The 16,103-nt window shown below is 36.6% G+C and overlaps 1 protein-coding gene across 2 annotated transcripts in view; it reads left to right on the forward strand.

The window, feature by feature from the left end:
* Positions 1-13,885, forward strand: part of LOC149237689 (uncharacterized) — a 304,355-nt gene extending 290,470 nt beyond the window's left edge. Inside the window, exons 7-11 of one of the 2 annotated variants that reach the window (XM_089372750.1) lie at positions 10,701-10,813; positions 10,935-11,031; positions 11,134-11,353; positions 11,569-11,734; positions 13,114-13,884. In XM_089372750.1, coding sequence (XP_089228876.1) covers positions 10,701-10,813; positions 10,935-11,031; positions 11,134-11,353; positions 11,569-11,734; positions 13,114-13,617 — 1,100 coding nt within the window. In that variant the 3' untranslated portion in view covers positions 13,618-13,884. Of the gene's footprint in view, positions 1-10,700; positions 10,814-10,934; positions 11,032-11,133; positions 11,354-11,568; positions 11,735-13,113 lie in introns of both variants that reach the window. The other variant, XM_089372749.1, reaches the window with a different exon arrangement.
* The last annotated feature ends 2,218 nt before the right edge of the window (positions 13,886-16,103 follow it).

A 16,103-nucleotide genomic window follows, 5' to 3' on the forward strand; every position in this document is an offset into this window, starting at 1 on the left:
AGGAAGCATTTTCTCGAAGCAAACACAGGGCCAAGAGTGTACTAGGACTAATACACTCAGATATCTGTGGACCTATGTTCGTCAAATCTCTCAGTGTTGTCGAGTATTTCCTTACCTTCATTGATGACCACTTAAGGAAAACTTGGATTTATTTTCTGAAAACCAAGGATGAGGTTTTCTGTCGATTCAAGGAGTTCAAGGCTCTGGTGGAGAATTTGACTGGGAAGAAAATAAAAGTTCTGCGCTCAGATAATAGTGGAGAGTATGTCGATAAGGACTTCACTGATTTTTGCGCTAAGGAGGGCATCAGAAGAGAGTGGAAAACTCCCTACAATCCGGAGCAGAATGGAGTAATAGAAAGAAAGAACAGGACTATTGTAGAAGCAACTAGGGCCATGATGTATGATCATGATATGCCAAAATTCTTGTGGGCAGAAACATGCAACACAACAGTCTATGTTCAGAACAGGACTCCTCATCGGGCATTGGGCAAGATTACTCCAGAGAAAGTTTTCATAGGAAAGACACCTGAAGTCAGTCATTTCAGGATATTTGGGAGTTTAGCATATTGCCGCATACCCGAAGAAAAGTGGAAGAAGTTGGATCAAACTACGGAAAAGGGATATTTGGAGGGATATAGTGAGAACGCTAAGGCATGCAGAATCTATCTTCCAGGGAGCAGGAAGGTAGTAGTTCGACGAGATGTAAAGTTCATGGAGGACATGGGCCTTCAGAAAATCTCATGAGATGCCTTCCGTGGAGCAGTCGAAAGAGGAGTCGCTGGTTAAGCCTCTTCAACCAACGGAAGTAAAGAACTCTTCCTTGGGTTAGGAAGATTCTCAGGATGAGGAGGAGGAACTAACAGAAGCACCTACTGGCAGAGGAAGAACTAGCAGGGAACTTCGTCAGATTTTGCGAGATGTAGAGGACTTGATCAGTGCGCCAAGAAACAATAAGAGGGAGCTAAAACAACCAGATAGATATCAAGCATTAGTAGCTCAGGATGGAGAGCATGCCAGTTTCAAGGAGGCAACTCAACATCAGGTTTGGCTAGACACGATGGTAGAGGAGTACAACTCCATAATGGGGAACTGTGTTTGGGAGGTGGTGCCAAGGCCTCAAGACAAATCAGTGTTAGGTTCAAGATGGATCTACAAGATCAAATACGCTGCAGACAACAGTGTTGAGAAATACAAGGCTAGGTTTGTGGCTAAGGGGTATGCTCAAAATGAAGGAATTGACTACGAGGAGACCTTCGCCCTGGTAGCCAGGTATACATCTATTAGGACTGTGATATCTCTTGCAGCTTAGATGGGATGGGATATTCATCAGATGGATGTCGAAATGGCATTTCTGAATGGGGTAATAGACGAAGATGTATACATTGAACAACCAGAGGGCTTTGAGACTCATGAGAATAAGTCTCATGTATGCAGATTAAAGAAAGCCTTGTATGGGCTGAAATAGGCACCGAGAGCATGGTATGGTCGAATAGATGGCTACTTGCAGAAGATGGGATTTGTCAAGAGTGATGCGGATCCAAATCTGTACTATCTGGTTGTAGAGAACCTGTAGCTAATTTTAGTATTGTATGTGGATGATCTCTTTCTGACAATATCATCCAAACTCATTGGGGATTGCAAGAAGAATCTAGCCACAGAATTCGATATGAAGGATTTGGGACGAATGCATTACTTCCTAGGGTTGGAAGTTTGGCAGCAGAAGGGAGAAATCTTCCTTGGGCAAGGGAGGTATGCTACAGAAATCCTGAAAAGATTCGGGATGGAGGACTGTAGACCCATGGCTACGCCAATGATCACCAACTGGAAGAAGATTGATGCATCAGAAGACAAGGATGTTGATCCCACCCTATACAGGTAGCTCATAGGGTCCCTGATGTATCTGGTTAATACAAGGCTAGATATTTGTTATGTTGTCAACACCGTTAGTAAGTTCATGGTAGAACCGAAGAGGGCACACTGGGCAGCAGCCAAACACGTTCTCAGGTATTTACAGGGAATAGTGAATTATGGACTCTTGTACACCAAATGTAAGGATATCAGTTTGAGTGGATTTACTGATGCAAATTGGGCAGGAAGTTCAGTGGATCGGAAAAGTACCTTTGGGTACTGTTTCAACATTGGATTAGGAATGACCTCCTGGTGCAGTAGGAAACAAAAGTCTGTGGCTCTGAGCTCATCTGAGGCAGAATATGTGGCGGCGAGCACAACTTCGTGTGAGGCCATATGGCTTAGAAAACTGCTTGTGAACCTATTCAGAAGGAATATGGAGGCGACCAGGATCATGTGCAATAATCAGAGTTGCATCAAGCTCTCTGAAAATCCAATATTTCATGATAGGTCGAAGCATATGGATATCTGGTGTCATTTTGTCAGGGACTGTGTCCAACGAGGAGCTATACAGTTGAGCTATACACCCACAGGAGAACAGGTGGCGAACATCCTCACCGAGGCCCTTGGAGGGATAGAGTTTGACTACTTCAAGGAAAAGATGGGGATGGTAAAGAACCCATTTCAGTAGCAGAAATGGGAGTGATTACAACACGGATGCAGAGGGAGTTGCAGTGCAGATGCAGTGTTGGGAGAAAGGACCAGAAACAGCACGGATGTAGAGGGAGTTGTCGTACAGATCAGTGTTGTTAAAAGCGCGCTTTTTTCCCTAAGCCGATTTAATCGCGCGTTTTATGGGAAAAAAGCGGCTAAAATTTTTTTTGCCGCTTTTTTCGAAAAAAGCGCGCTTTTTTCCGAAAAAAGCGTTGGGTTGCCAGGACAGCACGATTTTATAAAAAAAAATTTGGTTTTTCATTTGGTCATTTGGGTTTTTCAATGCAATTTTTTTGGAAAGAAACAAATAATTTTTGAGTGGGGCAGCTTAATGATCAATTCTAGGCCCTAGTATGGATATGCTATTCATGGTAATGTTAAATTCTTAAAGTAAAAGTGACATTCTCCTTAATCTTCATTTTCATCCTTTTACTTAAATTTTTAACATTACCATGAAATGACTCAGGATGTTTGAGAGTGGTTCCAACCTCATTGGATTTCATATGGAGAAAGTAGAATTTTAGATTTCATTTAAAATCCAGCAGACTTATCAGTTTTTCAGGATTTCAGGATTGGGAGATTGTAATGTTTCCAGGTGACACCACCTGCTCGGGCTACCCCTGCCACCAGTAGAGGACGTGGTCTACCTCCTATAGCTCCTACTTCTAGTTCTTCAGCTTCTAGAGCACATCTGACTCCACTGCCATCTCCACCAGCATAGGCACCAGCATCTATATCTAGAGGGAAAGGGAAAGCTGTGGCATTTTCTCGCAAGAGGGGCAGAGGAAATCAATAGGATTAGACCTCATTTTATTGTATATGACATTATGACATGATGAGATACATTATCATATTTTTTGTTGATATTTTGAGGCTGAGTTGGGACTTAGGAGTCAGGACTTACTATTCAGGACATGATTCAATGTTATGTGCGATTTTAGCGCTAGAAATGATATTAAACATCTTATATATTAGTTTTTTTATCATATTTATGTGTCAATGTATTTATTTTATTTTGTAGATGGTTTAGATATTAAAAAAATCGAAAAAAAATGAAAAAAAATGAATATTTTTGTACCAAACGCTTTTTTTCCAGCTTTTTTCCGCTTTTTTCCCGCTTTTTCCGATTTTTTCCGCTTTATTCCCGGCGCCGATTTAATCCCGCTCGCGCTTTTAACAACATTGGTACAGATGCAGCAGTGGCAGTGGCAGAGCCATGGGCAGCAGTACAGGATGCAACAGTGTAGAGGATGTTGGGCAGGTAGGCTTAGCATCAGCACAGGGATTGATGCTGGATGATCAAGGTGATACTCAGTGAGTATTACTAGAGCACAGTCCTCGCTAAGAGGGAGTGTTGATTTGGGGTAGCATCGGATGTGCTCTAGCCACGAAAATTGGTGGAGAGGCTAAAGCACATGAGATCTCTAATACCCAGAAATGGTTTGGGCAGATTCTAAGCAGTTTGGGAGATATTAAAATAATTAATATTTTTAATGGAGTCTCTAAGTCTAAACTTAGGGAAAATAAAATATTAATGTGAATTAATATAAAACTGTGTTAGAAGGGTCCAAAAGTCATGGATCAAGCCAGAGTTAATCTTAGTCGTTGATTAGGGACTTAATCTCAGCCGTTGAATTGTCAACGAGAAAAGTATAAGAGGAGGCTTGAGGGTCACTTGGAGAACACACTGAGGGAGACCAGTCATTTCAATTTTTGGAGCGGGGTTTGCTGAGAAATTGGAACTAGTGGTCTGGTGAGCAGTCAGGAGGCAGCAAGTACAGAACAAAGAGACAGGATTAGCAACTGGAGACCAGTGCTGAGGCAAGAGAGGCAGACGCAGAGGCAACAGGAGACTACGCAGTCACTAGCTGGGCCTGCGTGGGTGATGCAGAGAGGCCCAGGGCTGATGCAGTCAAGCAGGGGCTGACACAGAGTGTCTAGGAGCCACGCAGAGGTCAGCCAAGCTGACGCTGGGATTGGAGAGGTGCTGGAGAATTTTTCTCTCTGTGGGTAAGCCAGTTTGGCACCCTATTGTACTGAAAAATTGCCGAATAATAAAATCCTCCCTTACTGCACCGATTTTCCAACATTGGGTTTTTTCGGGGATTGTTGTCCAAAATAACTGTGTCAATGTGTTGATTCTTGTGCATGTGTTTGTTTCTATATTACGGTGTGATATTTGCAGCATAATTTATTTTAATGTTTATTGAAGGAATTTCATAAATAACTTATTGAAGAATAAGTAGGAAAAGTAAATCAGTTGTTGCAGTGATAGAATTTTCACAGTCCTTTCAAAAATTGCCAAGAAAATGCTAGATTTGAGGCTAGAAAGCTAGCAGTTGCCTCCAAATTTTTCTGATGGAAATCAGCCACAAAATATGCTAAATTGAATTCTTTTGAGGCATAAAGGAGCCCTCAAACCCTAGTGGTTCTGCAAAAACCCTAGACAACCCTGTTTGACTGGCAAACGTCCTCTAAAGGTTGAAAAAATAGGCCTAAACCCTGGTTGTTTAGGTTGAATGAGGGTTAGGGCCTTCAGAACTTAGACCTCTTCCTTAAATTCAAGATGGCCAACTTGCAAAATAATCCTGAAAACCCTAGACGTCTAGGGTTTGTGAGACTTGGCCTCCTCACAAAATTGAATTCCCTTGATCCTTGAGGGCTTCACTTCCAGAAAATTTCGAATTTGCCTTTAGATTTTGAATTATGGCACCTGCAAATTAAATCAAAGTAGCCATCCACAGTATCTAAAAGTTTTTCAAAATAAAACGCCCAAATTAATTATATACTAGGAGAAATTATAATAAAGGGTTAGTGAGAATATTTACACGATGAAAAATAAAATACAAGGGCCCAAAATTTATTTACAAAATTATTTATGAATTATTCACAATATCTACAAATAAAATTACAAGCTCTAATTAGTAGATTAAATTTTTGTAGCCCAAGATAAAATAGAAATTTTGAGAATTTTTAAATAGATATTATGGATGAATAATTTCTAAAAATTAACTGGGCAAAACCCTCTTGCAAAATAATTTGTCACAATGAATCCCAAAGCTCAAACAAGGTCAGTCCTTCCCCATAGTCTGTGAACTTGGAGTCGGGGCTAGGGTACCTATAAATCTGTAAGGACTCTGGATTTAAGACCCCTATGGTTTATTTCTTTTGACTTTGTTACTGAAGAATCCACAGTAAGAACCATTTTCTACCAACGTTTCAAATCCCAATCGGGATCCATCATCAGGACAACTTGAATGCTTGATAGAAGAAGAGCTTAATGGAGAGATTAAATAGTAATGAGGAGGGTAAATTGAGATGAATGTCGACTCTCTTTTTTTGAATAATAATTTTTGATTAATAATAGAAGAGAGTAATTGAGAGGAATGTCGGCTCTTTCTTTTTTGAATAATAATTTTGATTAATTAATGATGAGCTAATTAATTGATTTAAATTAATATAAATTATTATTATGTTGATCATTATCATATTTAAAATTAATATTAATTTTTAATTAATTAATTATAATATTTAATAATTGGTTACTTTTAATTTTAATATTAATTTTTAATTAATTAATTATAATATTTTTAATAATAGGTTACTTTTAATTTAATATAAGAATAATTATTAATATTAATTGTCAATATTATTATTAATAATAATTATTATTACTAATATAATAATTAATAATAACAATTAGTACTAATAATATTAATATTGATCATAATTAATATTAATAATACAATCCTAGTATATTGTAATAATATTTAATATTTAACAATTATTAATATTTAATTTTTAATATTTAATATTTAATAAATATAATATATGTTAGTACAATTTTTATTATGTTTGTTATAAAATAGAAATATTATTAGTTTATTTTGGTATTTTATGAATAGTATTCTTAGGAATTATTAGTGTAATGTATTAATATTAAAATTATTCAAAATTATTTAAAAGTAACCTATAATTAAAAATATTATAATTAATTAATTAAAAATTAATATTAATTTTAAATATGATAATGATCAACATAATAATAATTTGTATTAATTTAAATCAATTAATTAGCTCATCATTAATTAATCAAAATTATTATTCAAAAAAGAAAGAGCCGACATTCCTCTCAATTACTCTCTTCTATTATTAATCAAAAATTATTATTCAAAAAAAGAGAGCCGACATTCATTTCAATTTACCACCCTCATTACTATTTAATCTCTCCATTAAGCTCTTCTTCTATCAAGCATTCAAGTTGTCCTGATGATGGATCCCGATTGGGATTTGAAATGTTGGCAAAAAATGGTTCTTACTGTGGATTCTTCTGTAAGGACTATACAGAATTTTACAGCCATTGTAAAAATAGTAAAGGATTTCTTAAAAATCATTATGAACCTGTGATAAAATTACATAAAATTTTACAAATCTAACTGACAGAATTGATGACAATACCTACCTGTATTCTTGCGGTTGATGATGCCTCAAGCTGCTCCTGCTTCGGTTACCAAAAGACCGAAACCACCCAGCCAAAACTGAGCATAACCTCGATACTCAGTCGAGTAAGCTTTTCAATTGAAGCAGACTGTTCGCCCATGCCTAGAAACCTCAGAACAAGCAAGGCTCAATTGTTCCTGATGATAAACTCTGTGTACAAATTTTCCTCCTATTTCTCCTCTCCCTGTCTTCAGCTTCGACCTCTTCTTATGTATTGTTCCTTGACAGTGGTCGCTCTCTCCACCAGCGAGTCCACTGCTTCCTTTCTCAGTGAAACCTCTTGAATGTAATGTGAGTCTTATCTTTCTTTTAAAGATATATTGACGTGTGTTTTTGGTTCTGATCAAAGATTTTATTTGTTTAATTAAAATGTCCTAAGTTCATACATAGGAACTTTATTTTGATTTAATTTATCCTTTTAATAATTATTAATATACTTTATAATTATATAACCTTTATTTAAGAAGTCACTTAATTTTTACATCTATTTCTTTTATAACCCTTTTAATTTATACTCTTTAACTTAATATCATTGGTAATTGCTCATTAATCATGACGCATTAAGTAATATGTGTGCTGATGGGTGAATGCGACTTTTTTATTTGGAGTGTCAGGATATTTAATATTTTTAGTTAATTTAGAATATAGTTACTAGTGCGGTGCATGCGATACATGCATATGTCGCTATCATATGCATGCATCGTATGCATGCTAATATTCTTGTGCTCTCTATATTAATGATGGGTCATTACAAAATCTCTATTCAATCTTAAGAATAACTGTTAGATCATTTGGTGAATTAGTTCACCTAAGATATCTCGTACCAATAGAATGTTCTTATCACCAACAAATGAAATAATAGTTGCAATATTTGGCACAGTATAGAGCGTAAACAAATAAACTAGCACATACGACATATCAGCAAATAGAAAAACACCATGAACTGAAACCCCAAAGTCTTTCTATTATGAAAAAAATAATTCCAGCAGAACAGAAGCTCAGTACATTAGTAGAAAATTACTTCACCCAAAGATGGAAAATAGAAGCTAAATGGCTTCTTTATATAGAGAGAAAACCCCTCCAAGAGGAAAATAATGGCTAGTTGGCTTGATCATCGTCAAAATAATCTCGACCGTTGAAAATAACTTGATCGTCCTTTAATCTCCACCGTCGAATTTTTATTTTTGAGGAAAAATTCGAATTTCTCTTAAAAACCATCTTTTATTAATCCAAAAATTAATATTTTAGATTCATTTCCTAAAAAATTTGACTTTGACTTAACCACCAAGGTCCAAGGGCTCAAATTTTCTTAAAATATCTATTTTTCCCTTGATGGAAGACCTCCAAAATTTGACTTCTTTTCAACCCACGAATTTTAGAGAAATTAATCTCTGTAATTATTTTTTGACTCAAACTTAATTAATTTTCTGGCTTAGGATTTTTATTTAATTTAGCCAAAAAAAATTAATTAATTGACTCTAGAGGGGATTAATAATTTTTCCACCATCAAATATTTTAGCCATGATTTCTGATTGTGAGGGACCATGCACTAAAATATTTTTTACATCAAATATTACAAATAATTCAACCCTTAGAAGGGGAAATACACATTTAGACCAAACCCTCAAGACATTAACCAATTCTGCGACACAATATGATCTAGTATGAAACCAAGTGTGTTTATAATAAAATAATTTAGCCATGGTTTCTGATTGCGAGGGACCATGCACTAGAATTATTCGTAAACACACTTTTACAATAGACTCAATAAACACTAGGATTCACCTAAGACCTTGTCAACGAACTCCACCCTAGCTTTGGGATTATAGCTGGAGGAAAAACTCTATCGATTAGGCGTGTTTACAAATACACATAATTCGGGGAGGTTAAAAATTCCTAGGATGAAATCCTTTGCCAAAATCATAGACATACCTAGGTGTTGTTCCATAATTAAATGGCACACTAGCATCATTTACAATAGAACTTGCAGAAATTTGGTTTACAATGACATATTCATGCTGATAGACAATTTTGATCTTTGAAAAAATTTCTTGACTTCCTTGGACTGTTGACAAAATTGTGGACAGCAGTCCCCACAAAAAAAAAAGGGTTGTTCTTGGTCCATGACAAGTGTGAGGCAAATGGGGGGTTGGGGGATCTCTTTATAGCCCTTTTGTAGGGCCTAGGATATAGGGTTTTTTAAATTTTTTTCCCTTTAATTTTTTAATAAATTGATTTTTCCACGCTAAGTCTACCATGATGGGGTTGAGGACCTACTCAACCAAGTAGGGTTGGTTTAAGCCAAACTGGCTAAGTCATGTTTTGACTCTGTTGGTTCAGTACCAAACTAGCCCTCTGAACCAAGCAACAGGTCGAGTCAATATCGTGACTCGTCATTGGTCAACTTGATCGAGTTGACTGAGTCCAAGTTGACTTGAACTGATTTTTAAAACACTGGTAATCATACACCATGTACCACAAATCTCGTGGAGCACCCCAAACATGGTGTAAACACTTCCAGAGTAAACCCAAAAACTAGCATTTCAAAGACTGTATTTTGCATCTAGGTTGTACAGTTTGCTTGGCAGGTTATCTACTATTTTGTGTCTTAATTGTCTGTCTTATCTTCTCTTATGGCCAATGCCCTTTTTATTTATTTTGTAATTCTCACAATTTTCTAAGTTGGAAAATCACTTGCAATTTTATTTCTTGTCTGGCTTTATTTCTCTTGTTTTATCCTTCAACCTTTCTATTCTCTCTAGACTCTTCTGACCCATGAACGATATCCAATAAATTTTAAATCCAATCTTCATAGGCTCAAAGACTTTGGTATTTTTTGATACTATATTAAATAATGAATACAAGATACACAAAATATGTGTAATGCAATATTTGATTATGATTGGAGTTGTTTAATACAATGAGGGAGATTTATTTGTATCTCAATTATTAGGGAGTTGTGCTACCAAATTCCAATTGACCTAGCCATTATTTAAAATAATGATTCTTTATTAAGATCACTTATTCATAATGTGACTTTATTACTTTATTCCTGAGTATTAGACTGTTAATATTCCAAGTCTCTAACAATCGTTAGGGATGAATTACCGGACCCGTGCGACCATTCCCCTTTGTCAGAGACCTCAGAGACATGGCCAGACCAGATCTCTTACCATCAGGCAGCCAAGGTCACCTAGACACCAGAAGTGGGTTACCCCTTCCTGGCGGCAGTGCAGCAGAGGGTCCAGATCTTCCCACTCTCCCTCGAGGCACCATTCTATTTTGAGTTTTCTTCATTCAGCCTTGAGTGTTAGGAGAGATAGATCTAGTGGATCATGGCCTAGTCTTTGGTCCCTTTCTGCAGCCACCCACACTTGGAGTAGAGGGTTTTCCATGTTTTAGCATATAGACATTATGTTTCTACTTTATTTCATGTTCTTTATATAGGAGACCTTTTGGTACTCCTGCTTGTATCGACATCATTGTACTCAGCAGTCCCATTGACCTACTTTTGTGGTCATTTATTGGACATTAATATAATTATCTTATCTTATCTAACATAATTCCTAGAGAAATTTATTATGATACCCATTTCCTTGTATAAACAATCAACTGACAAATCTTCTGCCAATGCAGGAATGAACACGGGCATACAGGATGCACATAATTTAGCATGGAAATTAGCTTCTGTCCTGAATGGACATGCCTCACCTGCTATACTTAGCACTTATGAAATGGAGCGCAAACCGGTAAGGGACATCTTGAAATTTTATATCAACTTTTTTGATTGCTTATTTCTCTCTGTATGCTTTAAATTGTGATCCTAGGCAGAAGCCTTTATATATTTCTCTGTTCTTCCTGTGAGAACAGATAGCAGAGTTCAATACCGCATTAAGTTTGGCAAATTTCAATGCAGCAATGTCTGTTCCCTCTGCACTGGGGCTTAACCCAAATATTGCAAATTCAGGTAATAGGATTTGTTTCTTGCTCTTGAATGTGTTTGGCTTGTTTCCCCATCTTTCATGTTTCTGAGTTTATTTACTTGTTTGGTTCTACTGGATTAGGATAGTGCATCAGGCAATGAACAGTGGCATTGGTTCTATTCTTCCGAGTGGGTTGCAAACAGTATTTTTGGAGAGCATTTTTGCATTAGGTCGTGCACAGCTGGCAACACCATTTCTCAGCAGATATAATCCCTTGGGATCCCTAAGGCTTGAGAGAGTGGAGCATATCTTAAAAGAAGGTCAGAGTCTTCAACTTCAGTTTCCTTCTGAAGACCTTGGTTTCAGGTATGATGCTTTCCTCTATCTCTAAGGCAACGATTTTGTCTCTTTTACTTTTTGGCCAGTTCTTCTATTGAAGGTATCAAATTTGAAAGATAACATTCAAGTAGAATATGCTTGCATTCTCTGAAATATGTAGCTTTTTTATTTTGCTGTCTTAAAAGCATTCTGTGAGTTGTATGTTGTTGGTCACTAATAAAAATGGCCATTTTCTTGTTTAGATATGAACAAGGTGCTTTGGTTCCTGAAGTTGAGAAGGAAGACAATGTATTAGAGGAAAAACCAACAGGTAGGAGGCGAGAATATGTTCCGTCTTCTAAACCTGGATCGCGCTTGCCACATATGCAATTAAGGATTCTGAGTCAAAACAAGTTTCATCTCAACAAGGTGAATACCGTGTAAATTTGTAATGCTTTTTATGATATCATTATTTCTCTTCTTTTTTTATTTTCATAATATCATGGTTGCCATGGTAGAGCATGGATCAAATTTCACTCGTTTTGTCAACAAAGATTTTGGCTTTGACTAGTTTGCTTTCTGTGCATCTTATCTTGGAGCACTTTGATTGTCTGAGTTTTATGTCCTAACATTCTCTTAATGTCCATAGCAGTTCATCAACAATGAGGTGTAATTATTTATTTGCTACATCTCCATGAAAGTATGCTGATGATTGTTTGCTTTCTGAGCTATCAATCATACCAGCTCTACTGAAAGAACTAGTGTTCCACAGGGATGCACCCAGCACATTTCCCATGCACTGGGACTGGGGGGCGCGGAGGGCACCCAGGGAAATGTTTCCCAGTGTCCTCCTTCAGCGGAAACCCAGGGAAATATTTGGGGAAACGTTTCACCAGTGTAGGGGACATGTTTCTCCAAAAGGGAGACATCATCAGACTACATATGGAGAAAGTAGAATTTCATATTCCCCCATTCAGAGTTCAACAGAGTTAACAGTTTCAGGATTTTAGGATTGGCAGGATAGTGTTTCCGCTGGATTGCACAATGATGAATTTGCTTGGGATGAATTGTTATTGTTGGGATTTTATCATTAGTATACTTATTTTTATAATTTTAGATACAGGGACCCCAACATCCCCTCTCCCCCCTAATTTCGCTAAAATTTGGGGGTGTTCCCACATGTCCCCCTTGTATGCATGTCTCCCTGCTCTTGTACTCCCCCATTTCAGAACTTGGTGGAATGTAGGAAATAACCCTTTACATCACTTCACATCAACTGGTTCAAATTTGGACATCAGTTTAGGAGGAATTGCCTTTGTTTTCAGTCTGCTTTTCATGGTTGAGATAAAATAGATTGAGCGTAACATTAGCAATTTTACAGGATGGCCTTACAGCAGGACTGTTGGTACATAGTTTATATTAGATCTTCGTTAGGCTGTTCCTGTGCAGTGGGTTGTCACTCCTTCATATGCCTGTAAATATCTCATTTTCTTGGCTATAGAACATGAGAGAGAGTTGATTTATCCCTCTATGTGTTGGGCACTGAGGCAGGATGTCTATTTTGTGTTTGAGGTGAAATAACTGGAAATGATTTTATCTGAAAGCACATATATAGGAAGTTTTATCCACAGTGCAGAGTAGAAAATACATGAATTCTTAGTTCTTGGGATCTGCATCTTGTCACAGAATAGCAATAGCTGATTTAGGATTTTACACGTTGGTTCACCATTGTTGTTTGCTAGTTTGTCTTTATTTTCTAAAGTGTAATATCTGTCTCACAATTCTTGTACTATTTTTTATAATGGCAGGAAATTTGCTCAACTCTAGACCTTTTTTCTGGGAATGTGACCGAGTTTCTTCTCATAGCCACACCCAGTAAAACATGCTATATTTGGGCTGATGCTGCATTTAAAATTGCAAAAGTTTATAAAGTGCCTCTCAAGGTTTGTATTATTTGGCCAGGAGGCATTTCTGCCAGTCGTCTTTCAAAGGAATCCATAGATGCATGGCATGAAAGTGAAGGGTCAATAACACAACAAATGCAATCTGTACTCGAGGGAGAGGATTGGAGGAGAGAGAACACAGAGTTTGTGGTTGATGTTGAGGAAATTTCAGGATCATGGTTGGAATTATGTAAAATGACAAAGCCAGGTGTACTATTGGTTAGACCAGATGAGCATATTGCATGGAGATCAGATCCTACTTTTAGTGGAGATACCATGCTTGAGCTGAACAAGGTGTTTTCAATAGTTTTAAGGAAGCCTGGATTGGATACCCATCAATTGCTCAAAACAAAATTGGATGTGTGCTAAAATATTTGAGAGCCAGATGTTTTGTGCTGATGGCGATTATATATTATCATTCGACTGCATTTATTTCCTGGTTAATTATTATAGCATCATTTTTTCCTAATCAAGAATTTTATAGAAGGTAAAATGTAAACCTTTACTTTCAATGGCTTGAATGAGTTGTTTTTATGAAAAGAATGATTGTAAGTATCATGGTATGGAAACAATGTGTTGGTGGTCATGATTTGGCAATACAAGTTGCTTAATGGCACTGCCTAGTTTTGTAAAATGATTTTTTTTTTTTTTTCTTTTCTTGAAAAACATTAGTAGAGGATAAGTTCAAAGATAAATGAGAACCATGATATGCTTCACCTCTTCAATGAGATAAGACCTGTATTTTCCATATCAGTTAATACGGTTGTGCAAGGCATTTCAAAATTCATTTTACATGAGTGACAAGTCCATTGTAATACATGAAAGATGTGTCTTCTACCCTGAAGAGAGCTACAAAATTCAATTGTCGGGAGATAATTATCCCTTTTTGCCAATTGAATAAATTGTCTGAAAGATATGCATTACAGAAGTAAAAGTGACTTGAACTATGGTTCTGTTCATTTTGATTATATGCCAAAATGGAGGAAAGAAATTACATTAGACTAAGAATCACTAGATTGATTGTTACCAACTTCTGTCAGTAGAAATCAGATGCAAAACTAAAGCACCTGACAGTTGGTAGATGTTTCTTTCTACTGTAATTCGGGCATTCCATGTCAATAGTTTATATAGTTGATGATGCAAATATAAATAGTTCATAATCTTCATAATATCTTAAATCTTTCGTAGGGTCACTTTTATTTTCAGTTCATTTAGGATTGGTGTATATTGAAGTTCAGAGGTGCAGGGCCCTAAGTTCATGTGATAGCATCCTTTCTCGCTCAAGTATTAAAACTGCTTAGAGGTGCATATGTGTTTTGTGGGTCCCAATTCCTTGTGTTGGTTTTCTTTGTGATGCATTCTTAAATTGCAAGCTTACAATGGCATGTAACTTGTCTTGTTCCACATTAATATGACTACTATACCCATCATGCAGGTTTTAAGAGTTCAGTGTCTTCTTCAAAGAATTTTCAGTTTTACCTCCAATGTTTTATACACAATATTTGTGCCTTGGGGGATTTACAACTGACATTTAGTATTTTGCAGGGACCTTTTAAGCAAAATGTTTGTTCTCCATGCTTGTACATTACTGTCTGTAACCACCATCACCATGTGAAATTTCCTTAATAGTAGCAACTAGAAATTAATCTTCTAAGTTATGCAAGTGATTTGTCTTCAGAAATGATTAAAGCAAATAATGATTCATTCACTACTGCAATCTTCACAAATAAACACAGGAACTGAGAAAAAATGCACACACTCAAAATAGATGACACCAAGATTTTTAGACAAATTGTCCCTGGAAAAACCCCAATTTGGGGAAACCAGTCTGCAGATGAGGGTTTATATTATTATTACTTCAGTGAAATTGAGAAATACCATTGCTTGCCTTTCACTGGCAAAGCTATGGCATACAATTTTTCTCCACTGGAAAATTAATCCGGAAACTCAAGTTCCCTTTGCACAATCAGTTCGGCCTTGTCAGACCATGAGAGTCACTCCACTAATGAATTGATTTTTGCATTAAGAGGAAAACAAGGATATATACAAGGAGAGGGAGACTATTGGGATTCATCTTCCAATGTCCTTTATTTTCTATTTAGAATATTAACATGAATTTCCCTGTCCGTTAGGATTAGGTGTCAACATACCCCACCTTAATTTGAAGGGATGTTGGTGAGTCCAAGCATCATTCTAAATCTTTCAAACTTTTCTCTTCTAAGCACTTTGGTGAAAATGTCGAAAATCTATTCATTTGTGGAACAATGTCGTAGGTGGATTTTTTTGGCCTCAACATGATGTTGAATCAGATGATACTTTGTATTAATGTGCTTGATTTGATCATGGAACTTTGGGTTCTTTGCCAACTTTGTTGCAAAAATGTTATCAATCAAAAGAGGATTTGAATGCACTTGTTTCTCTTGCAAATCTTCCAGAATTTTCTTGAGCCACACAATTTCCTTTGTTGCTTCAGTTGTTGCCACATATTTTGTCTCAGTTGTGGAATCTGTTGGAACTGACCATTTGCGTGACCTCCAGGAAATAGCTCTTGATCCAAGACTCATAACATAAGGTGAAGTAGATACTCCAGTTTCTTTATCTCCATCAAAATTTGAATCAGAGTATCCAATCAAGTTGAAGTCATCCACTTGTGTATACTTGAGTCCAAAGTCTTGAGTTTCCTTAAAATACTTTATATAACTTCTTTTGCAGCAGACCAATTACTCTCATAAGGCTTTTGCATAAACCTGGAGAGGATGCCAACAACAAATAAAATGTCAGGTCTGGTAGTAGTCAGGTAATTGAGCCTTCCTACGAGTTGTTTGTACTTTGTTGCATCCTCAAATTATTTTCCT

The sequence above is a fragment of the Pinus tabuliformis genome, chromosome 8 (genome assembly GCF_031772625.1).
Source record: "Pinus tabuliformis cultivar Carrire ecotype Pingquan chromosome 8, CPIR1, whole genome shotgun sequence".
Classification (NCBI taxonomy): Eukaryota; Viridiplantae; Streptophyta; class Pinopsida; order Pinales; family Pinaceae; genus Pinus; species Pinus tabuliformis.